The sequence below is a fragment of the Myxocyprinus asiaticus genome, chromosome 37, assembly GCF_019703515.2.
Source record: "Myxocyprinus asiaticus isolate MX2 ecotype Aquarium Trade chromosome 37, UBuf_Myxa_2, whole genome shotgun sequence".
Taxonomy (NCBI): domain Eukaryota; kingdom Metazoa; phylum Chordata; class Actinopteri; order Cypriniformes; family Catostomidae; genus Myxocyprinus; species Myxocyprinus asiaticus.
Window position 1 is genome coordinate 36,572,066 of NC_059380.1, and position 24,643 is coordinate 36,596,708.

At 37.5% G+C, this 24,643-nt stretch overlaps 1 protein-coding gene across 2 annotated transcripts in view; it reads left to right on the forward strand.

Annotated features, from left to right (window-relative positions):
* LOC127427919 (cell division control protein 42 homolog) overlaps nt 1–23,510 on the forward strand; it is a 39,849-nt gene extending 16,339 nt beyond the window's left edge. Inside the window, exons 2-6 of one of the 2 annotated variants that reach the window (XM_051675862.1) lie at nt 5,046–5,188; nt 8,107–8,179; nt 8,620–8,729; nt 12,990–13,187; nt 22,149–23,510. In XM_051675862.1, the coding sequence (XP_051531822.1) occupies nt 5,084–5,188; nt 8,107–8,179; nt 8,620–8,729; nt 12,990–13,187; nt 22,149–22,238 (576 nt within the window). In that variant the 5' untranslated portion in view covers nt 5,046–5,083 and the 3' untranslated portion in view covers nt 22,239–23,510. Of the gene's footprint in view, nt 1–5,045; nt 5,189–8,106; nt 8,180–8,619; nt 8,730–12,989; nt 13,188–19,461; nt 20,148–22,148 lie in introns of those variants that run through there. The other variant, XM_051675864.1, reaches the window with a different exon arrangement.
* Nucleotides 23,511–24,643: the final 1,133 nt, after the last annotated feature.

Sequence of the window (24,643 nt, forward strand, 5' to 3'; positions counted from 1 at the left end):
ATTATTATACATTTTCAACCAATTCTAGAAATGAACACAGAGAAAATAAAGAATGAATAAATAAAAATACAATAAATAGCTAAATAAACATCAGTACTGTATGTTGAAGTATCAGTCAGTTGCTGACCATTTAAATGAATAAATTCAAATAAAATAAATAGCTAAATAAACATCAGTACTGTTCAGTGTCAGTCAATTCCTGACCATTTAAATAAAGAATAAATATAAATGGCTAAACATCAGTAGTACTGTTTAGTATCAGTCAAATGCTGACTATTTGAATACTGCCAGTCAGTTAGGGGCAGGTTGTGAAACAAAAAGCACAGCCCATTTAAGTTGAATTTTAAAGAGATAATTATTAAAAACAAGATTTAAAATGAAAGGATGGATAAAAACATTTGCACTATAAAACACCAATAAATATTGAAAAATGGGGAGTAAAATAATCCTTTTGAAGACATTACAATTCCGTGATGGCAGACTGGCCCACAGGCTCACCATCACATGTTGGATTTAGAATGTTTTTCAGTAGCAAGTTAGAAAGCTGAAGAAATGGAAGTCAGCTGATAACCAACTAACTGGCTGATAGATTTAAGTATTATGTATTCATAAACAGATGGGAAACAAACTATGCACTCTTACAATAATTTACAATGTATTACAGTATAAACACTGTCAGTGATTTGCTGAGAAAGTAACTCTGATTCAAACTGCTAACCTGAGCTCCTGAGTTAAAACCTGTTTTGTGAATCTTTTTGGCTGAAGACCCGGTTCAAAAGAGTCCTTTGTCCGTGAATCGGACATCATAGCTCAAGCTGTGTTTGCTGTTGTGTGCAGCGAGCTCATCTCAACAAAGGGTGAAAAGTGGTGTAAGACACTCTAACATGGTCTCTAAAGATGTAATTCAATAAATCACAAGATGATATCTGACAGAACTGCACATGAACACTAGGGCTGAAGACAGTTTGACAAGTGAGGGGTGGTACTTCACTGTACCTTCACTGCTCTCCAAGACACATTCAGGATGGATTTGCGTTTACACCTCGCATGCAGTCTGGTCACATGCATTTTTGTCTACCTTCGTATAGGGATGCACAATAAATTGGTGACCGATAATGTAATGAGTGGAGTGGTGGTGGTGTAGTGGACTAAAGCACTGAATTGGTAAGTGGAAGATTGTTGGTTCAATCCCCACAGCCACCACCATTGTGTCCTTGATCAAGGCACTTAACTCCAGGTTGCTCCAGGGGAATTGTCCCTGTAATAAGGGCACTGTAAGTCGCTTTGTATAAAAGCGTCAGCCAAATGCATAAATGTAAATGTAATGTAAATGTAATTACTGCAGATATTTTCAGCGATAATTTGTTACGGTTTATTTGCATGTGGCTGAGAATCTCTGACTGCCTGCGGCTGCTTTTCTTCGGCAGGGACTTGGGCAGCCTCAAGTGTGCGCATACATAGTGTCTGTGTGAGTGAGAGCCAAACTCATGTCGCTCTGTGAGGATTATTTCAACATCTCTGCACGTTGTTACATTGCTATGGGCTGGTTTTAGTCATCTGCTGTAGTAACAACATGCCATTTCCCATATTCTGTTTGTTTCATGAGGCAATAAACAAAAACGCAACAAAAACATGTATGTATGTTACTTGGGGGCAGTCGTTTTTGCTTATTACTTCACACAACATAAACAGAATGTGGGAAATAGCACATTGTTACAACAAACCTTAAATAGCAGCAAGTTCAAATTCCAAACTTCTGAATGACATTTGTTTCAAATTAGAAGATTTTAATGAATTATGGGGCTTTTCCACTGCACGGTACAGTTCGACTCTGCTCGCTTTTTGGGGGTTTTCCACTGTGAATAGTACCTGGCACTTTTTTAGTACCACCTCGGTTGAGGTTCCAAGCGAGCCGAGCCGATACTAAATGTGACGTCAAAACCCTGCAGATCACTGATTGGTCAGAGAGAGTCATCACTACCAGCGTCACTGGATTTGCGACACGGGACATCAACCCGCTAGCTTTAAAGTTAGCAACAGCGATAGCAGTATCATTTGTTCACGCGACTTTCAAATTGTAAAAATAAATGGCTGTGCACAAAACCACGCCGTGTTCAATAAATGAGGTGCAGATGTTCCTCTCGTTAGCAACGAACGAAACGACTCGAAACGAAAAAGACTTTCAGGAAATGTCTCAGCTGTTGGCCGCACACGGCTACCACCGGACCTACCAACAGTGTAGGGAAAAGTAAAAAAAACTTAAGTGACTACAGAACCATCAAGGACCACAACAGCTGGAGTGGTTCAAACAGAAGAAAGTGGAAGTGGTTCGACCAAATGGACGCTATCTATCGGCAATAGACCGGCGAGCAATGGGAGGGAGAGTGCCCTGGAATCGGTCACGGCGTTGTTGGAGTCCACGATGGAGGATGATACGTTTTGTTACGTTAACACTATATTCTGCTTGAAAGCTTCACTTTATACTTGACCAGCTACTGGAAAGCTTGCTTCTAAAACAACCAGGCCAATTTAACTGTTACACTTGTGTAAAATCACCATGCAACATCTGCTTTATGCAGCACAATGAGCTAGTAGCTAACAGCTAGCAGTCGTGTTATTGTTTATGGTCAGTAATGTTTGTGTCGCGTTTAAGATGATGTCACGGCAGTAGAGGCAGTGCAACTATGATGATCAGCGTATAATCCCACCCACATTGAGGTGGCACTAAACTGCAGTGGAAAAGCAAGCTTAGAAAAGTAAAGCGAGCAGAGTCAAGTCGAACCGTAACGTGCAGTGGAAAAGTGCCATTAGCTAGCAGTTCAAGATTTAAGGATTACATTTTTTTTTTTTTTTTTTTTTAAATATCAGGTATCGGTATTTGGCCACAATGAGCTGTAAGTTTTCTGTATTGGCCCAGAAATTCCATATCGGAGCATCCCTACCTTCATGTGTGGTTTTTGTGATGTGATCACAAAACGTTTTAGAGACCTGTTGGGACCAGTATATTTAGCTCTGTCCACTTGTGAAACACATCTTAGTACCAGGTGTAAACGGGATCAATGAATTTGCCTGTGATATTCGTTTTGTGATGTAGACTTGTTTACTATTATGGGCCATTCTAACCAAATGCATAAAAAAAAAAAAAAAAAAAGCCAGATGCAGCGAATGGAACAGATTGCATTTTTCTCAATGGGTTTTAAAAGGTGAAGTTCTTTTAACTTGATGCGGCATCTAAAACAACGCTCTGAGATGCTGAAAAATAGCAAGACTTCGCAACTGTGAAAGATGTCTTATGTTTGTGAAAGATGTTTATTGCATGTTTACATAGAAGACCTATATAGAACAAGTGCAGATGGATGCTAGAATGGTTCAGTGTAAACGGCCCCTTACACTGCTAAATCACTAGAACATTTGATAAGTTTCAGGGTTAAGTTGTTGTTCCCATGGACTCCGAGTAGGTGGGTTTAAGACAAGTCGTAGCACACTGGACCAAAAGGACGCCTCAGTTATTGCACAAACCTTTTGCATTGATGCACATAATGAGCTCATTACCACTCACACTACTGACTAATTGAAGGATATTGCCTGTGTGACAGTCAAGGGTGTGAAAAATGTATTCGAGTGTGACTTATTTTCCGTTCTGTGGCAGCAAGTGGGGACAGATGGAAATTCGTGGTGAGTTAGATCATACAGGGTTCCAGACTGTGACTAAAATGGTTGCAAATGCAACCAAAAATAATTGATTGCGACAATAATTTAAAATCTAGTCGTCACTGGCGATAGTCGGGTTGTGTGCGTTCATATGCGGTTTCGTCAGATATCATCTTGTGAGTTGTTTAATACATCTTTAGAGCACGCACCAGTGTGTCTCGCTTTTCACCCGTTCTGTTGTGATGACGAGCTCGCTGAACCGCACGCAACAACAAACCCAGCGTGAGAGAGTCGTGAACAAATGACACTTGATCCGGGTCTTTTTCATGAATCACCCAAAAAGAACTGAGGGTTTGAACTCAGGAGCTCAGATTAGCCGTCAGGAGCTCAGCGAATCAGCCGTCAGTGAGCTCACAACTGGAGCGCAGACATTTCAAAATAAGGGTCCCATGTGTACCCTTTCCGACTTCTTTATAATTAAATATGAGCTCAAGCTTTTGACACTTGTAACAGTTGAGGGACTTGTACACAACTATTACACAAGGTGCAAAAGAAGACAACACTACTGTATGCATAATATACTTTCTGATCTGTAATGTAGATTCTGAAGAGCAGTACGAAATAAAAAAATCGTATCTCTTATATTTGTATAAATTATAAAGGGTGTGTGAACATTTATGAGACAAAAGGGAATGCAAACTTATCTTCTCAACATACTGTTTATTAAACCTCAGATTAATGGGTTATCAGCTGTCTTCCTTCTGCGATCTATCTTGTTTCTGAACAGCAATCTAAATCGAGCAATTCTGTGATTTGGCCACTAAAAACAGCCATTTGGCTCAATGTTTCAGTTTAGGAACCAATGGCTCCCAAGTCTTTTTTTAAGTCTGGAGCCCTGTCATATGGTAGAGATGTTACTCATACTAACTATAAGGCCTTGCCACTTTTCTCTAAGAATTTGAAATATTACAGTCAAGAAAGTTTTATTGGATTAAAGGCATCTAGGCTATATGATGGGTAACATTTTCTCTGTATATTTTAATAGAAAGTCTGCATTTACTGAAGTTTTATTTGAATCTTTATTTTAAACAATTACTTTTAAATCTAAATCTGTTAACAAATGTAATTTACAGTTTGTTAGTTTTTTTACCTCTATAACTGTCATAAGTTGTTTTTTTTTTTTTTTTTTTTATACCTGCCACCAGTGTCCCTACTATTAGCCGGCACACACGTGATATTAGTGGTCGACACTGAGATGTTGTGTAATGCATATTGCCACGTTCTTTACTATCTGTTTACACCTTTTGAACTTGAGACACTGGTGGAAAGCCAGCTACGTATGTCTGTGCCACATGTGTTTTATGTGAATGCTTGTGTTTTTCTCTCATTTGCAGAACTTGAATGAGAACAGTGGATTTGTAAAAGCACAGCTATGCAGACGATCAAGTGCGTTGTTGTTGGCGATGGTGCAGTTGGTAAAACCTGTCTATTAATCTCCTATACAACTAATAAATTCCCCTCTGAATATGTACCAACGGTGAGTAGCACTTTTTAATTTCCTTTCACATTCACTTACATAATTACACTTTGCCATAGTGTGTTTAATTGTGTTATGCCTTGACCTCAAATTTTGTGTCTGAAATTTCTGGGTGGAACTGAGTAGTTATAGGCTGTTTTCATTCATATCAGTTAACATAATTGATAACATGAAATAACAATGAATAATACTTAAACAGCATTTATTAATCTTTGGTTAAAGGAATATTCCGGGTTCTATACAAGTTAAGTTCAGTCGACAGCATTTATGTCATAATATTGATTACCACAAAAATTTATTTTGACTTGCCCCTCCTTTTCTTAAAAAAAAAAAAGCAAAAACTTTGGTTACAATGAGACACTTACAATAGAATTGAACGTTGGCCAATTTTGAACGTTAAAATACTCACTTTCTCAAAAGTATAGTCACAAGACATAGGCATAATATGCATGTAAACATGATTTTAGTGTGATAAAATCACTTACTAACCTTTTCTGTGTAAAGTTATAGCTAATTTTACAACTTCGTTACCATGACAATGTAATGTCAACAAACCCTAAAACAACAATTTGAACAACTTTACAGCTCAAATAATACATTAGTTTTAACAGAAGAATTGATGTAAATGCTTTTATAAAATCATAAACTTCACATTTCTGCCTTTTTAAACCCTCAAAAAATTAGCTTCCGTTCACTTCTATTGTAAGTGCCTCACTGTAACCTCTTTTTTTTTTTTATCTTTTAAAAATACCTCTAAATGACGTTCAATGTATTAAAGGGAAAAAATTATTTTTATTAAGTTTAATTCAGTAAAGAAATTCAATGCAAAAAATTATATTATCAAGTGTTTTTGTCTTGTTTTCTATTTAAAATTGTTTAAAAATCCTTAAAACAAAATACATTTACTTGAAGCAACATATAATATATTTAGACTTGCTTTAAGAGAATATATCTTAAATATAAGTCTATTTGGTATACGTGTGTTTTTTCACATGGTTATAATTCTGCAAGTGCAGTAAAGACAAAATATACTTATATTCAAGATCTATTCTCTAAAAGCAAGTCTAAGTATCTTACATGCTGCTTCTCATGTGAATGCATATATTTTTTTTTTTTTTGTAAGGATTATTAGATATTTTAAAATATGTATTTTTAATATTATATTCAGCATTCTCAGATAACAATTTTTCTACTGCAGTATAGCTGCTAAAGAAAACGTAAGTTGTTTTAAAGGAGTTTTAGATATTTATATTGGAAGACAAGCCAAAACAAAAACAAATAAAAAAACGTATTTTGTTGCAGTGTATAATGGGGCGAAGACTACCTCTCTCACCTTTCTGTTCACTTCAATCCAATTTATCTCACACAAAAAAAAAACAAAAAAAAACTTTCGTGTTGATAAAGCTGTTGACAGTTTTCTTCACGATAAGAAATGCACAGTGACATATATATTATGATTCAATAAGTCGGGAGCCATCACGTTATAATCTAGCTGCAGCAAGCGTGCACGCTCGAGGGACGAGCGTCCCCACGACAGAGTGTGCCTCAGCCGGGTGCAGTTTCAATCTCTCCTCCTTAAATTGGGAAACTTGCGCAACTTATAGAAGAGGCGCAGACAGCACAGAGAAATGGAGTTTGTAATTATTTATGTGATCTGCTTCCGTATTATTTGAACTTTAAAAAAGCTATTACGCATTATGTACAAGTATAACTGCATTTAAGATGTAATGCCGGGGTGTTTCCTTTAAAGAGCTCCAGTACCACTTATTTCACAACAAGAGTGCTTCTGTATTTACTTATTTTGTATTTTTGCATTATAATTCCCTCATACTTTGTGATCTACATCACTGTGATGACGAGGAGGGCGGGTCCGGGGTGTGAGTGTGCATGGCCAGCCCCCAGTCGGGCTAATCAGCCGAGCCAGGTGCGGCAGTTCAAGGAGCCGAAAGAAAGACCGGCAACACAAAGAGCTCTGATTTATAGTTGGCTACAAGCTGTAACTGTTTGGAGAAAATAAAGACTGACCTTGACTGTTCGCTGTCTTCTGACTCCTCCATTTCCCACGAACATAGAACTTCTACAGTGGTGCCGAAAGCCCGGCTTTGGAGGAGAACGCCGTTATGGAATCCGTACTGCTGGGCAAAGTGTTCAAGACCCTCTCAGCATCCAGCAGAGTTAACATCAAGCCCTCATGGACGTACGCCTGGAGCAGGAACAGCGTTTCCAAGTCCTGCTCCAGGCACAAGCGGAGGACCGGCAGGTGCTCCGGAGCCTGATCACCAGAGAGGGGGTTGGCGCGGCAACCTCCCCGGAACCCACCCCACCCGCGGCCCTAATGAAGATGGGGCCGGACGACGACCTGGAGGTCTTCCTGGACCTTTTTGAAAAGACAGCGGCGGTATGGAAGTGGCCTCCCGACCAGTGGGCAGCTCGTCTATGACACTTACTCTCCGGGGAGGTGCATCTTGCGGCACAACAACTTCCCGCCGCCAGCCTACTTATTTACCAACTCCTGAAAAAGACTGGAATAAGGCTGTAACATAACAAAATGTGGAAAAAGTGAAGTGCTGTGAATACTTTCCGGATGCACTGTACAGTGCTGCTCTCGCGCTCAATCATTAGAGTTTAATGTGATCACGTTATGTTAAATTACATCAAACGACTATTCGGCAACAAAAAAAATTGACAATTTTTTTTTATTGTCGACGTTGTCGATGACGTTGACTAATCGTTTCAGCCCTAAATCAAGATTATGAAATCTTAAAAATTATTCAGTTTTAGTTTTTAGTACCTAATGCATTAATTTGTTAACAAATAGAACCTTATTGTAAAGTTTTACTGATAATTCTTATACTGTACAAGAAGAAAGGGAATTTTAAGTCCTGTTTTTATTTTTATTTTTTTTACTTTGATTACAGGTTTTTGATAACTATGCAGTTACGGTTATGATTGGTGGTGAGCCGTACACCCTTGGGCTCTTTGATACTGCAGGTACAGTAAAATTATTTTGGCACACCACTTTTATACAAAACTTTTCACAGTCATTCAGAGCAGATGTATTTTACAGAACATTTAATTAACTTCTTTATAGTTTAATAAAAGGCATTTGACGTAAGCAAAATTTTCTGTGGCTCTCAGCTCTTATTTGAGGGTGGAGTTTGTAAGCTGATGAGGAAAAACATTGTGATTGTCATTGTTATAGAAATGAGACTTCAGGAGCTTTGTTGAATTCCAAACATTCCTGTGGAGGGTGGTTGAGCTTGGTACTGCTTTTTTTTTTTTTAGAGGAATGTAGAACACAGAGTTTTTAGCTGTGCATGTGTTCAAATGCGCCATCAACCCTGTGACTGAATGATCTTCATCAGCTACTGGGCTATGTGCAGGATCTCAGATTTTGTAAATAATTCAGTTTTCTTTCCATCTCTCTGCAGGTCAGGAAGATTACGATAGATTACGACCCCTGAGCTACCCTCAGACAGATGTTTTCTTAGTCTGTTTCTCAGTTGTTTCACCATCTTCGTTTGAAAACGTCAAAGAAAAGGTGAGCTTGCATACTATTTTAATATTTCAACAATTTTGTCACTAATTCTGTAGTAACGTAGTGTTGTGTTGTCAAAAGTACTGGTACTTAGGTGCCAATTCGGTACTAAAATAAAAAAGATGTAACGATACCAGTGTTTCTGCAGTACCGGTAGTACAGAGCACAACTCTATCCAGTACCAGCGCACAGTATGACTGACTCACAACTGCTTTAAAATGCTCACGCTTATTTTGAATGCGTGCTCTGTTACTCCTTGTACACTGAAATGGACAGTTAAATTAAAATCATGACATGTCCTAGTGTGATTTACTAAACTGCTAAAGGTGGCAATCTTACTATGGACGAGCTGCATACTTTAAATAAATCTGACCGCTCATCCACTAGAAACTCCACAGACATTGAGAGTCATTCAGGTTGTATGAGATAACGGAGCACTTATTCATTGTGAACCACGCAACACATATATATATAGTTAAAATCACAGCATTTGTGCTTTAATCTCAGCTTTATTTATATCTCATTTAAAACAACAGAGTAGGGCTGCAACAACTAATCGATAAAATCGAATTTCACTATCGATTCGTTGGATATTTGCAGTAAGCACAGAGAAGCCCCGTCAGTGACGTCACTTCACAGCCCAGTGAAAAATGTGTTGCATGATGAAACTCATTTGAAAAACAACGGAGATAAGTTGTAGTGGAAAAACACGACCCAAGTCTCCAGCGCACGAGAGCACTTTATAAACACTTCAAAGAAGATCATAATAAGCATAGAGTTTAATGTGGACCGGTTGCTGCGTCAGGTGCGTTTACAGAGTGATTGTGCTGTTTGATGCGCTGAAGAGTTGTTTCTTTGCAACGCATCACTTACATTTTACTGCTGTTGTCTGTGTTTTATAATGTAAACATGTTATGAATTCAAAATCAGCCACTATTTCGCAAAACTGTTTGTTCTTACCACAAGCGAGTCTCTGTTAAACTCTTAACGAGCAAGCGTTAAACAAGTTTGTTTTAGGTCAAACAAAGCACTTGATAAGCATGTTGTTTTTTTAAAGATACACTCAGTAATTGTTTTGATCTGTCTTCTGGGATATACACCTAGGGGCGTGGCTGCAGCGTCATTCAAATGCAATAGTTTTCAGTTACAGATACCATTTGTAGAAATGTACCATTCACAGTAAGCCATGATTAATTCAGTCCATGAGTGAAAGTGTCCAATAACATGGTGGCTACTGAGATTAAGCGAATAGTATTCGGCTTTGGGCATGCGGAGGCCCTCTCTATGTAGAATAAAACCGCTTTTATAAAGTTACTCATATGACTGACTCTTCATCACATGTGAATGGTTAGAATTTTATACACGTGTATCAAAATTGCTATGCATTTTTTTTTAATTTTTTTTTTTTTTATTAAGAGTAAAAGTTTTTAAAGCTACACTACAGTGATTAGAAAAAGTATTTGCCCCCTTCCTGATTTCTATTTTTATGTTTGTTTTTTTTTTCATAATAAATTTTTAGATCTTTTAAATGAGATACAGCAAAGGCAACCTGAGTAAATACAAAATACAGTTTTCAAATATAAAAGTTATCCAACACCTATATTACCCATGTGGAAAAACGAATTGCCCCCTTAAACTTAATAGTTGGTTGTGCATCCTTTAGCAGCAACAACTGCAACCAAACGCTTCCGATAACTGGAGATCAGTCTTTCACAACGCTGTGATGGAATTTTGGCCCACTCTTCTTTGCAGAACTGCTTTAGTTCAGCCACATTGAAGGGTTTTCGAGCATGAACTGCCCGTTTAAGGTCCTGCCACAGCATCTCAATCGGGTTCAAATCAGGACTTTTACTAGGCCACTCCAAAACTTACATTTTTATTCTTTTGAGCCATTCAGAAGTGGGCTTACTCCTATGCTTTGGATCATTGTCTTGCTGCATAATCCAGTTGCGTTTGAGCTTCAACTCATGGACTGATGACCAGATGTTCTCCTTTAGGATTTTCTGGTAGAGAGCAGAATTCAGGTTTCCCTCAATTATTGCAAGTTGCCCTGGCCCTGAAGCAGCAAAGCATCCCCACACCATCACACTACCACCACCATGCTTGACCGTAGGTATGATAGTCTTTTTGTGGAATTCTGTGTTTGATTTACGCCAGCTGTAACAACCCTTGTCTTCCAAAGAGTTCCACTTTCTACTCATCAATCCACAGAACATTCTCCCAAAAGCTTTGAGGATCATCAATGTGTGTTTTGGTGAAATTCAGATGAGCCTTAATGTTCTTCTGGGTTGGCAGTAGTTTTTGCCTTGCCACTCTTCCATGAATGGCATTTTTGGCCAGTGTCTTTCTGAGGGTGGAGTCATGAACAGTGACCTTTATTGATGTGAGAGAGGCCAGCAGTTCCTTGGATGTTGACCTTGGCTTTTTTTTTTTTTTTTTTTTTTTTTGGGACTTCCTGGATGAGTCGTCACTGTGCTTTTGGAAGGTCGGCCACTCTTTATAAGGTCGGCCACTTCTGGGAAGGTTCACTACTGTGCCAAGATTTCTCCATTTGGAAGTAATGGCTCTCATTGTGGTTCTTTGGAGTCCCAGAGCCTTTGAAATAGCTTTGTATCCCTTCCCAGACTGATGTATTTCAATCACCTTTTAGCTCATTTAGTCACAGTCCTTGGTGAGACCTTTTAGCCAACTTCATGCTGCTGAAAATGTTCTATTTAGGTGTTGATTGAACAGGGCTGGCAGTAATCAGGCCTGGGTGTATCTAGTCCAGCTGATCCCCATTATGAATGCACTTTCATAGATATGAGGATTTAGTAACTAAGGGGGCAAAATTTTTTCCACACAGGCCCAGCTGGTATTGGATTAACTTTTTTTTGCTTCAATAAAAAAAAAAAAAAAATTATTTTGTGTTTACCCCGATTGTCTTTTTGAAACAATTTTTTTCCACAGCTGCCTTTGCGCATATTTACCAAGGGTGCCAATATTTTTGGCCACTACTGTACACAAAAACAGAAGAAATCAGGCAAATACTTTCACAGCACTGTATGTAACTTTTGTCCCTCAAGTGGTTGAAGCATAGATCTGCAAGTTACTTGCAGAGGAACACTGTTTTGGCAATTACGTGTGCTGGGCTTTGGCTCTGCTCTTCTGCACGGATGAATCTGATGGTTTGAGGAGTACCGTTGTAACCATGGTTACAAGTGATCAACTTATCAGAGCAAATGCCACTAATGACAGCAAAACTCACCCCCTCCCTCAATAAATAAATAACAAAAGAAAGAAAAAGATGGATATCCGAAAAATATGTCTTCTAAGCTGGTAAGTAGCATATCTTTCACTTTGGTTTTGACTTACTGAAAACAGTTGTTTCAAAATAAATAACATTACAAAAGTTTGGCAGTGCTGACAGTAGACAATGGTTGCTAGTCATATCAGATAAAGTCAAATGGTGGAAACTATTGTAACTTAGCTAGCAGGCAAATAAACCAAGGTAGTAACTGGTTTAGAAATTGGCATTGTTACCAGCATAAAGTGTAATTTTTTTCCATTGTCCTTCCTCAAAAATGAAATCAAGCAATGCAGTACCACAATCCATAATAAAATGCCCCAATAGAATGGCTAGCGCTATCTAACGAACTACCGCACTAAGAGAGCTACCTGGCTAATATCTTACCTGTCGAGCAAGAAAAAGAAATCTCTGGGTTGGTTTTAAATCCTTTATGATCTCGGTGTTGTCGCCACCTTTGAAAAAGCCAAGCCGATGTTGTTTCGTGTTTTATTATTATGGGCTCTGTTGCTTTCCCTTTTTGCTTGCAGACTCATCTCGGTTTGAGGTTTCTTTATTTTGAAAACATGTGATTCCCAAGAGGGTTACCTTTTTGAATGAGCCATGGTCAATGTCGCTCATGTGTTGTGGCTACAAGCTTTCAGCTTCAAAGTACTACCAGACTGCACATGCACATGCTGTAGTAGCTCCGGACTTTCTTTTATTTACGGACATGATGTAAACACGCATCGATGACAGACGGAAGCATAATGTTTCCCGCCAAATCCATCCTGACAGCTCTAAAATCTAAATAAATATTATAGGCTTACCATAGTGAATCGGGGTAAGGCAAAAACATGGTTTGGAAGACGGAGTGGTGGTGTACTTGCTCATTAATGAAATATTTCATTTCTAACCAAAATATCTTACATAGTGTAGCTTTAATAAAGAAAAAATACTGATTCCGCTTGAGATCTGATCAGTTATTTTTCCTCTAGTGGGTACCTGAGATTACTCACCACTGTCCAAAGACCCCCTTTCTGCTGGTGGGGACGCAGATTGATCTGAGGGATGATCCCTCTACCATTGAGAAGCTTGCCAAGAACAAACAAAAACCCATCACCCCGGAGACAGCAGAGAAGCTGGCCCGCGATCTGAAGGCCGTCAAATATGTGGAGTGCTCCGCTCTGACGCAGGTAAGTGCACGCAAAACACATACATGGGATCATAAACGTTCATGAACAAACATACCTCTTTAGTTGGATATTTAACATGCTAAAATATTCTCTAATGGTGTTCTTTCAATTGGACTTGCACATCTAGAGAATAGTACCTTTTTTTTTTAATAACTCTTATTGGTCAGTAAATGTCTCCTGTTCACATGCATTCAAAGTGTTAAGGGTTGACATATTTGATTAAGATGAATCCAAGTCCTCCAGGTTATGTTCTTAGTTTTCTATTTATGTACGTCAAAACTAATTCCCTTTAAACAAGAAAGTGGAAGCGTCGTAGCTTCTAGCCAGAGGCTCAGAGACGCTGTTTTCTTGTTTCACCTGACATGTGAAACTGCATATCTTTAAAAGGTCATATTTGTGGAATATTAACCATTGGTTTGGTTTTTGATTAGTTATTTGTCCTTCAATAACCAGCTCTTCACTGCCTGAATACATTTAGCCATTTGACTCTTATGAGGTGGGATTTTTGATACAACAATAAAGACAACACAAAGCCACATTTGGACTAATTTTACTTCCAAGTAGGGATGGGACGATATGGTTCTCACAATTTGGTTCGATATATGATATGATAGGATCATGATTCAATATAATCTCGATTTGATATAACACTTAAATCACAAAATATGACAGTTTTATTTACTGAAAAAATTTAGCAAAATACACACAATTTCTCTTCATAAGTTCTTTAATACAATATAAATGCTCAAAGTTTAAATAAGAGTTTCTCATGTACTTTTCTCTATAAGAAAAGATCACAAAAATAAGCTTTCAAAAATAGCAAGGTACACTATATGGCCAAAAGTATGTGGACACCCCCTTCTAATTAATGAATTTGGTTACTCCATTAAATCCAGTAAAGAAAAATCTTAATGTTTCTTTATGTAATGGCTTGGGCTTTGTGTGCTTCCAAATGTGTGGCAACTGTTTGGGGATAGCCCTTTCTGTTCCAGCATGACAATGCCCCTGTGAACAAAGTGAGGTCCATAAAGAAATGGTTTACTGTGTCTGGCGTGGAAGAAATTGACTGTCCTGCACAAAGCCCAGACCTGAACCCCACTGATCACTTTTGGGGTGAACTGGAACAGCAACTGTAAGTTCAGGCCCCATCGACCAACATCAGTTCCTGACCTCACTGATAGCCTCGTGTCTGAATGAGAGTAAATCCCTGCAGCCATGTTACTACATACAGTATAGTGGAAAGCCTTCCCAAAAGAGTGGAAGCTGTTATTACAGCAAAGGGGGAAATTGATGCCTAAGGTTTTGAAATCAAATGTTCAAGCACATATGGTGTCCACAGACTTTTAGCTATATAGTGTACATTCAGGTTGATCAGGTGCAGAGCAAGAAATGGAACTGAATATAACCTGTCCTGAAAAAAGTATGTGAAAGTGAATATTTTTTTTGAAACATTTGTTATCATTATCACATTTTAACTTTATAAAAATACAAAAATTCTACATTCTATTGATATTATATCATGAAATGGTGTGTATATATAATAAAGATTTGAGCTATCACTGTTTGAAATAATGTGTACTAAGTAAAAACGTTAAGTTTACATTCATTTGCAAAAGAAACGCTTAAAAGACATCAACAAGAATCTCTCGGTTTCTATAGCGCATCCGTGCTGTGTGAGATTAATATTTCTTTTTACATTTTTATCTGACTGTAAAGAACAGAAAGGATATGAAGACACATTATTCAATGGAAGTAGAGTCACCTCATCTTTGATGGACACATTATTTCACTGAGGAAATGATCCGTTTTAATCTCAAGCTCTTTTCATCCAAACAAGGCGATTTTCCATGAATTCAGTACTTATATCTCTAAAAGGACCTTGTGTGAACCCTGTAAACGGTGTAGGAAAAAGCACAGTAGTGGTAAAATCAAGCAATAGAGAGACTGATGTTTGAAGGGTCATTTCATTTATGTTCATATGGAGAGAAAACAATGTTGCACATTTCTAAATGTCCAGTTATGCCATGATATGGTTTGTCTTTTTTTTGGTTCGCGATATACCGCAATTCGATATATCGTCCCATCTCTACTTCCAAGTAAAAAGAATATTCAGTGGGGAATAATGTAGATGTATAAACATTAAGTAGAAGACTTGATTCTATCCTTCAGGTTTTGATTAGATAATAAAAGGGGGCGTATAATATTATTGCTTAAAGGAATAGTTGACCCAAAAAGAAATTTCTCTCATTATTCACTTACCCTGATGTCATCCCAGATGTGTATGACTGTCTTTCTTCAGCAGAACACAAATGAAGATTTTTAGAAAAAAATAGAGCTCTGTCAGGTCCTTGAAATGCAAGTAAACGAGTGCCAGCACTTTGACAGTCCAAAAGTCACATTTAGACAGCATAAAATAATCCATGCGACTCCAGATGATCAGTGAATGTCTTCTGAAGCAAATCGATAGGTTTATGTAAGAAACAAGTTGATGATAATAAATGTTTTTAACTTAAAATCGGCGCTTCCTTCCAGGGCTCTGATGCTGTTTGAAATGGCCGAACTCTCACGTGACGTTCATTCTTCTGTTGTAAATAAGTGCCGCTTCTGAATTCTCGCGTGAACTCGCCGACTCGCTTGCGTCATGCAACAGTTACATGATGCATCAACTGCTGGCAGGAAGTGCTTTTTAAAATTGAATAACGTTTTAATTTAATTTTTTACACAAATGTATCGATTTGCTTCAGAAGACATTCATTGATTGACTGGAGACGCATGGATTACTCTAATGCTGCCTAAATGTGACTTTTGAACTGTTGAAGTGCTGACACTCGTTTACCTGCATTATAAGGACCTGACAGAGCTCTGTCTTTTTCTAAAAGTCTTCATTTGTGTTCTGCTGAAGAAAGACAGTCTTGGATGGCATCTGGGTAAGTGAATAATGAGAATTTTCATTTTTGGGTGAACTATTCCTTTAATGTTTTTTCTGCACCCATGCAGCCTTGGTTACATTAGCTGAAAAGCTATGTTGGGGTGAGGAAAGTTATTACAGTCAGTATGTTTACATGCACAGTTATAATCGAGCTACAGCAGGGTTTTGCATAGTCAAGCTACTGTCTTTGTCTGTCCAAGTATACATGACGTAGTAGATGGGGACAATTTTGAATACATATTGTCTTCAGTGCCATTCTTCCTAAGCAAACTGGCATGATTGAGGTTTTCCTTTGAAAGCAACAAATCAAATCAAGCAGTATTGCCTGCCTGCAACATATTCAGAAATATGGCTTGCTGCTCTTTTGGATTGCTATATTTGATTTCACAAATGTTTGCTTGAAAAGAGGAGTGTGATTGGAATTTGTTGAAAATGCTGCATAATGCATCTTGCAGTTGCATTCCAAAATCTGAAAATAGAAGTGTGTTGTTTTTGCTTGCTTACTTGTTATTAGATCCCACACATTGTAGCCAAATGTATCCATTTACAGGATTTCGTTAGGCCTACATGGAATCTGCCCTTGTGGAATTCCCCCGAAACTTCCACAGATTTCCGCAGGATTTGAATACTTGTCAAACAAAAATTCTTCAGAATCAGCAGCAATCATAGTACTGGCACCGTTTAATACATTTTCCATATTTACATTAATTATGCAGATTTTCCACCAGCACAGAAAATGTGAAACATTGTGCAATTCTGTGTGGGCCAAGTCACACTTCCTTTACTAATTTATCGTTACGTGCAACAAACTTTTGTAAGACTAATTTTTCTTCCTCACAACTGTGATTCTGCTGTTCTTAGCTTCTAGTTCCCTCTCAAGAGACTAGCTCAGGGGTTGGCAAACTGTGGCACGTGGAGGACAGGGTTCCCGCGGATCCTTAAGTCTTAAAATGTCTTAAATTCAGTTTTCCAAAATTTAAGGTCATAAAAAGTCTTGAATATCTTAAATGATACAACAAAAGTCTTAATTTTTATTTTTATTTAAAGAAGTATTAAATTTGGGGGCAGAAAGACAGGAATCGTGATGTGACCTAATGTGATTTTCAAACTACAAAAGAATACAATTTAATTAAATAAATTCATGCGCTGCGTCCTTCAGAGTGAAAACACGGCACTGTTGTATTTTCTCCAAGCACGTGGGGGGCTTGTGAGTGTTTTCAGCTGTTACAGAGCAGTTCACAATCATCAAGCCATATCGGAAATTTGACAAACTATCACTAAAGATCAACTCTTGATGATGACGATATAGTGTTGATGAAATATAACAATGTTTACTTTTATATTGTACTACGTTCTAGATTATTGTAGGAGTGCATGTTTTATATCCCTTATTTGTTTGAATGAGCAGCTGGAAGCAGTGAAATGCAAACATTTCAAAATAAGAGTCCCCGTTGTATTTCAAAGTTAAGTGCCTTTAAAGTTAAAAGTTCCACGCTATTACTCAAATCTGTCCCCCCAACCATAAAGTGCATCTGGAATTTGATTAACTTTGTACTCTTGTAGCCTCTGTCTGGCCCTCCCCATCACAGGAAGAAAAGACTAAGAACATTTAATAAAGGCTACCAATTAAAAAAATAAAATAATCTATTGGCAGATTAACTGGTTTTCTTTCAACACATTATCAAATCAGCACTATCCAATATTGGTTCAATCTCTAATTTGTATCTATTTGTGTAATGGTACGTTTTAATTTTAATATGATACACATGTCTTGGGTATTTTAAACTTGCATATAGCTTACGCTGTTTTACTGATGAGCAATGTTAAGGCCATGTTGAATGTGTGCCCCTGCCTGTTTAAGTTAGAGTCTGTGATTACATGATTTATTTTGAGATTGTGTTTGTTTTGGTAAGGGGATAGGGTATTAATTTTATTTGTTCAGGTCTTGGAAAAAGGTCTTAAAGTCTTAAATTTGATTTTAAAAACTCTGCAGCAACCCTGGGAGGGGTAATCACTGGCACGCCAGCAACGGCGAGAGTAGTAGACCATTTTATTAATATAAATTCTGCACCTGCATTCCAAACTACATCTTGATGTAATTCTTCTCATGATCATGCAGCATGTTTTCATGAGCTGAATGGGAGGCTAAACAAAAAGTTAAAATGTGACGAGACTGCAGTACACCCAACAGACTCGTGCAGCACGTGCAAACCATTCGCGCATCACAACACGGCAACGCTTCACGTTCGGTCATTCACGCAAGTAAACGTGCACGCTTTGCTTAGGTCAGGCTACGCAGATGACAGTCTACATTCCGTGTTTCATTTGTTTCTTTTTGCTTTCAGAACAACACGTCATGTAATTAGGAAAACACCACTATTAATTCTTGAGATTTTCAACCCAGCATACAGCTACACCCTCCTTAAACCATGGTCACAATCAAAATTACATTACATGATTAAAAGAGACAAAAACATAAACCCACATCGTGATATAAATTAATACAAAATATAAATTAAACCTGGAAATAAAGTTTTAGGATTTTGCAGGTGCAAATCACTGAAAAGGGCTAAAAAGCTGATCGGCTTGTGATGTGTGAATGGCTTGCACGTGCAGCGCCAGTCTCATCACACTTTAATAGTGTTTAGCCTCCCATTCAGTTGATGAAAACTCTGCGTGATGGTGAGGAAGGATTACATCAAGAAGTAGATTGGAATGCAGGTGCGAAAAACGTAATATAAATAAAATAGCCTACTCCTCTTTCGCTGTTGCTTGCGTACTAGTGATTACCTGATTACAATGACATAAGAAATATTTAAGATTCCACACAATTTCGTGATCAGTAATCAAATAAGTACATTTGTGACATTAACTGTGTTAACTCATTTTGTACAAAAGCACAGGTTTTCTTTCATTAAAGCACTTTCACAAGATGCTCTGTGAAAATTCACATGCAGGATCATGATTATATCATAATCATCAGATTTTGCAAAAAAAAATTCACTCAAGCTGTTATGCTGACAATACAATTTGTAATAAAAAATGTATGATTAAATTAGAAAAATGCAAAATAGAAACATTTCGACAAGTGGACTCACTTCGGAAAATCACACACATGCAGCAGATTTTTTTATTTTTTTTGGGGGGGGTGGGGTGTGTCTCAGCACAGCCATTGACCAGGAAAATAAAACATGGCACTCCATGTCAAAAAGGTTGCCAACCCCTGGTCTAGCTTCTGTGATCTTTTGAAATATGCTAGTACCACCTTCTCTCTTTCTCATCTGTTTTCTGTAACTTCTAACCTTGCTGGTTTTATTCTCTTTCCCTCCCTTTCTGTGTTCATAGCGAGGTCTGAAGAATGTATTTGATGAAGCTATCCTAGCTGCCCTCGAGCCTCCTGAAACGCAGCGAAAACGGAAGTGCTGTATATTCTAAAACCTCACTCTTTCTTTCTAATGCCCCACTCTTCTTCAGATGTTTGCTGCTTCCTTTAGTTACCTCTTGCTCCGCATAAATGACAAGTTTCCCAATCTCTTAAGTGACGTCATATGTATCTTGTTTCATCAATACTAAGGGTTGTTTGCTTTTGACATTACCTTTTCTACTTTTTTCCATTGTCTTTTGAGACTAAAGTTAGATCCAGCTTTGGTTATGACAGTATTTTAGTTTTACATGCACTTTGAATTTAAAAAAGTGGACATTTAAAAGTTTTTGCTTGAGTATTGATATGTTGCTTTAGACATTTGATTATTAAAGTTCATAGTCTTTATTTCTTTGTTACTGAGTTAAGAGCGGCAAAGGTAAATGTTTCAGTATTTTGCTGCTCAAATTTATTGCATTTGAGGATCACCATTCTTTATGCCAGTGTATTAATTTTGTACAACAAATGTATCATATAAACTTACTACTAAACGTATGGCTACAATTTGCAATTTGGTGCCACTCATATCCATACAACGTATTTAAATGGCTTAATATAATCCTGTGAAATGATTTGTGCCATAAATAAAGAACAGCTGCAGTTGCCATTACTTCAGTGCGTCTCTCATCAATTATGAATTAATACTGTATTGTCACATGTTTAAACCAGAAAAATATGAATGTTCTGCCCAGTGATATACATTTTCTGTTGTACAGTTTCTTTGACTCTGTTAAGCATTTCCTACAATACCAGTTGTTTGCAGATAAATCCTTGCTATGACTGACACTGTGGGGCTTTGTCATAGCGTTCATTTGAGGCATTCTAACAACTTTGAACAATAGCTTCTCAGACGGTTCTTTCAAAGACCAGTTCTATCTTGGCACTTATCGCTGCACGTGCACAGAAAGGCATATTGTACTTGTTCTTTCTCGCATTAGCTGTCACCTGACTTTTGTCAACAAACAACAGTGATTTGAAACCTTGATGTCTTGTGAAAGTGCAGCACTTGATGCGTTTCGATGAGGGCAGTCTTATAGCACTTTTACATTGCGGGTCACATTCTCTAAAAGATAATTTTTCTCTTTGTATGTTTGTTATTTCACCCTGAGACTTGAGTTTCTGTTTGACCAGCCCTTCACCTCACCAACCCTTCTGTCTCTGAGCCTGAATTTGCTTGCACTTCCACTTTCTTGTATGACACTTAGTTGATTTCTGGGGCCAAACCAAAGGGTTACTATTCAAATACAATGGCTTTCAGACTTGATAGAATTTGGCCAGCCAGCTAATTATTTTTGTTGGTTTTTTTATTTTATTTTATTTTTTATTTGTAGGCCCGTGCGGAATCTACATCCACAGAATTGGATTGTCCATCATTAATAAAATTCTACACTCTCCCCTTACACTTGCATGTTTAAGGCAACGTCCACGCTAACAGATTTTCATTTACGACTTCTCATCCATCCAAAACTGAGGGTTTGGAAAACACTCTCTATTACTGAGTACTTTTGAAAACGATGATGTTCGGAAAGTAGGAGTTTTCTAACAACAATGGATTACTTTGGATGTGGTCTAATGCTACATTCACACTAAAACACTTGTTTCAAAATACATTTTACTGCGTTTACGTGCCTCATCCCACTGTAATGTGGTTTCCTCCACTGAAAACAGAGACATTCGAAAATGCTTACTGCTTACTGTTAGAAACCGATGATGTTAGGAAACTGAAAATTTACCCACCAATAAATGTCATAATCTCAGCTCCGTATAACACGTTTCACCTTGTTTTCAAACCATTCTGGTGACTTCTGCACATTTTCTGCCTAATTAAGCACAGAAATGGCATAAAAACATATTCAAATTCTCTTAGTTATTAGAACACTTCCTACTTGATTCATTTTCTCTTTTTTTTTCCTCTTATTTTCATTTGATGTTCTTAATTGCTTTCTAATTCATAATTGATTCCACAGTCAATACTGTGGTATGAGCAGTTCTTAAGCGTCAAATCCGTCATTTATTTTATGCTTCATATCCATTAGGGTGATTCTCATTAAACCCGTCAAGATGATGTCCTGGTCTTATTTTACTCCCAAAGCAAAAACAAAGAAGAAATTTGAGACCATTAATATTTTTGGCATTGACATTATTTTCATGACCGTTAATTCCAAATCTCATTACCACAAAGAATGTTTTGGTAATGACAATCATCATTGAAAACAATGGAAATAGTACATAAAAATAAAAAGCCCAGACGTTTTACGGTAATGAGAATTGGGTGGTAAAATGTGCCGGTAACAATGCTTCCTGAAAATAATGTAACAATGCAAAAAATCTTCATGGTCCTAAATTTATGCTTTTTCTTTATGCAAAACATTATTTAATATTTTTTTGGGGTTAAATATGAGCAGGACTTTACCAGTTTTGTGAGAACAATGGCATCTTTTTATTTTTTCTATTCCTTATTTTCTAATATCCAAAGTCACCTGATTGTGTTACCTCGATTGCAGAAATTATTTCATTTCACTACCAACCGTCCCATTAAATTTTCTTTTCATTTTTCTTTGTGTGCTGACCCATGTTGTGTGTCCATTTCTCCCTTCCTTTGTGTTCACAGAAAGGACTAAAGAACGTATTTGATGAGGCGATTTTGGCAGCCCTGGAGCCCCCTGAGCCCAAGAAGAAGCGCAAATGCGTGCTGCTATGAGCTCCCTTCTATTCCCATCTACCCCCTCCCTGTCTCCCTTCTTTGCTCTAAGGCTGGTCCACAGCTTTACACACTAAAAGCAATGTGTAAAAGAAGTGAGTTTCAATATTTTGCTCTGCAATAAAGATATAAAGAGAACCCACCATACACATGCACATATACGTATACAAATACACAACCCACAAGCCCATTAATGTAAAAACCTAGAGGGTCTTTTTTAGTTTCGATTCCAGCAGTCTTACAACTTTACTTCATGGTGAGTTTCAGTAGTAATGCTGCCTTGATTTGCCAGCTGAGTTTTTGTCATTTAATTGGGTGAATTTGATAGTAATGCTAGTTGCTGTAGTCTTACTGGGTTCAGGTCGCATTTGTTTCCATTGCGTTTCCAAACAGCCATTGGTCTGACGTCACTAGCCCAAAAAAATTAAAGTGCTGAATTACCATATTTTGAGTTGTGCACTCAAGCTGTCTGTAATCCCTGCCCCACCCTTGAACAAAATCACCTGAAGTGCTTAGAAATAATAGATCAGTTTTCTTTGCCAATATTCCCATTTAATAGGCATTTGAAATAATAGCCCAGTGAATGGTTTTCCATGATAATGGAAATGTGATAATTTTGACTCCTCAAAAATTGGTTTGTCTCAAGCAGGGAACTTTCTAACAGTGTTAGCAGAACAAGTGGAGTGTTCTATTGTGTTGCTAGGGACCATGGAAGCTCATTTCCAGAACTTATGATGCATGTATGTAAGCCTCCAGGTTCCTTTGGATATGTTAACATTATACGTAATAATGTAAGCTGACAAATGTTGTTGTAAGCTCCAGTTGTTTTTACCAAATGTTTATTTTTTCTGTCATTGTGATTTTTTTTTTTTTTTTTTTTTTTTTTTTCAAATTTTTGTTTTCTTTTAAGGTTAATTTCACTCCTAATGTTTAGGGACTGAATCCCAGCCATTCTCTGATCCACCTGTATATTTAAGGAAGAAAAAACTAGAAATCCACTGAAAGTGTATGTAGTACTGCAAACATGCGTTTAAACCTCAGCACAACCAAGTTTAATTGTGCAATGCAGACAGATCGAAGTTCATTTGGTTTCCAGTCTCCAACCCCCCGCCCCCCATTTTATTGTTAGTTTTATTTTATTATTATTATTATTTTTTTTTTTGTGTGTGTAAACCAGTTGCTCTGTATGAAGTCTCTCCTTTGTACTGTATATGCATTCTTTTGAGAAAAAAAAAAAAAAAAAAAATTAAACTTGTACCTTAATTGCCTTTATCATGTTCCTATCCCTGTTTTAATTATAAGGCACTTTATGTAGACTGTCTCCAAGAAACAGCTCTTCCAAAATGTCTTCTTTTTGTGTACACTCTCCTTGTAGACTGGGGCAGGGTATTCAATTAAAGGTCCAAGAGGTCTGCTCTCTACATTTCCTCCCAAGCAAAGGTCCAAACAGTTATAACTGTGGTCCAGATCATTCCACCCAGGGAGCAAGACATCATTACAACACAGTGTTGCCATGTCCTCTTATCATAAGCGATTTCTGGCTTGTTTTTTCATGAAGTCACATAAATATGCACAGGCACAGGTTGCACACTTTATTTTTTGGGCCACCAGAAAATAACATAGCAGTGTACACTGCAACTGCTCTGGAGTGTATTGCACTGGGCCTTCAAAGCTATCCAAAAACATATCCGGGTCTAATCTAAGGCTGCTCTAGATTTTCCTTGTGCACTAAACTCATTTCTTTGCCTGTTCATATGAGTAGAGTTACTGCCACAATTATTTTAACAACAGTAGAATGTACTATATTAGTTAATATTTATAATTTATTTTAGAAAGTATTATTGCTGCCAACATTGAAATTGAACTGTTCCAATAAAAGTACATTGCTTGTATCATTTCATAGCCTTACAAGCCATATTGACCTCCTGGAACGTTGAATACCCCTGCTCTAAGGCTTTTCTGCCAGCAGGGTATGCTCTTTGACAACATAAGAAGTGCATCTGTCACAATTTAAGCTTTAGTGGAATATTTTGCAGTGTCTTTCGTATCTGAACAAGTATATGTTATATATATATGAAAACATTACTTTTTTGCTTTAGAAGTGCTAAAAGTTGATTAGTCATTTAGTAGATACTTAAATGCTCAAAGCTGAAATCTTCAATCTACACTGGTGGCCAAAAGTTTGGAATAATGTACAGATTTTGCTGTTTTAGAAAGAATTTGGTACTTTAGTTCACCAAAGTGACATACAACTGATCACAAAGTATAGTCAGGACATTACTGATGTAAAAAACAGCACCATCACTATCTGAAAAAAGTCATTTTTGATCAAATCTAGACAGGCCCCATTTCCAGCAGCCATCACTCCAACACCTTATCCTTAAGTAATCACGCTAAATTGCTAA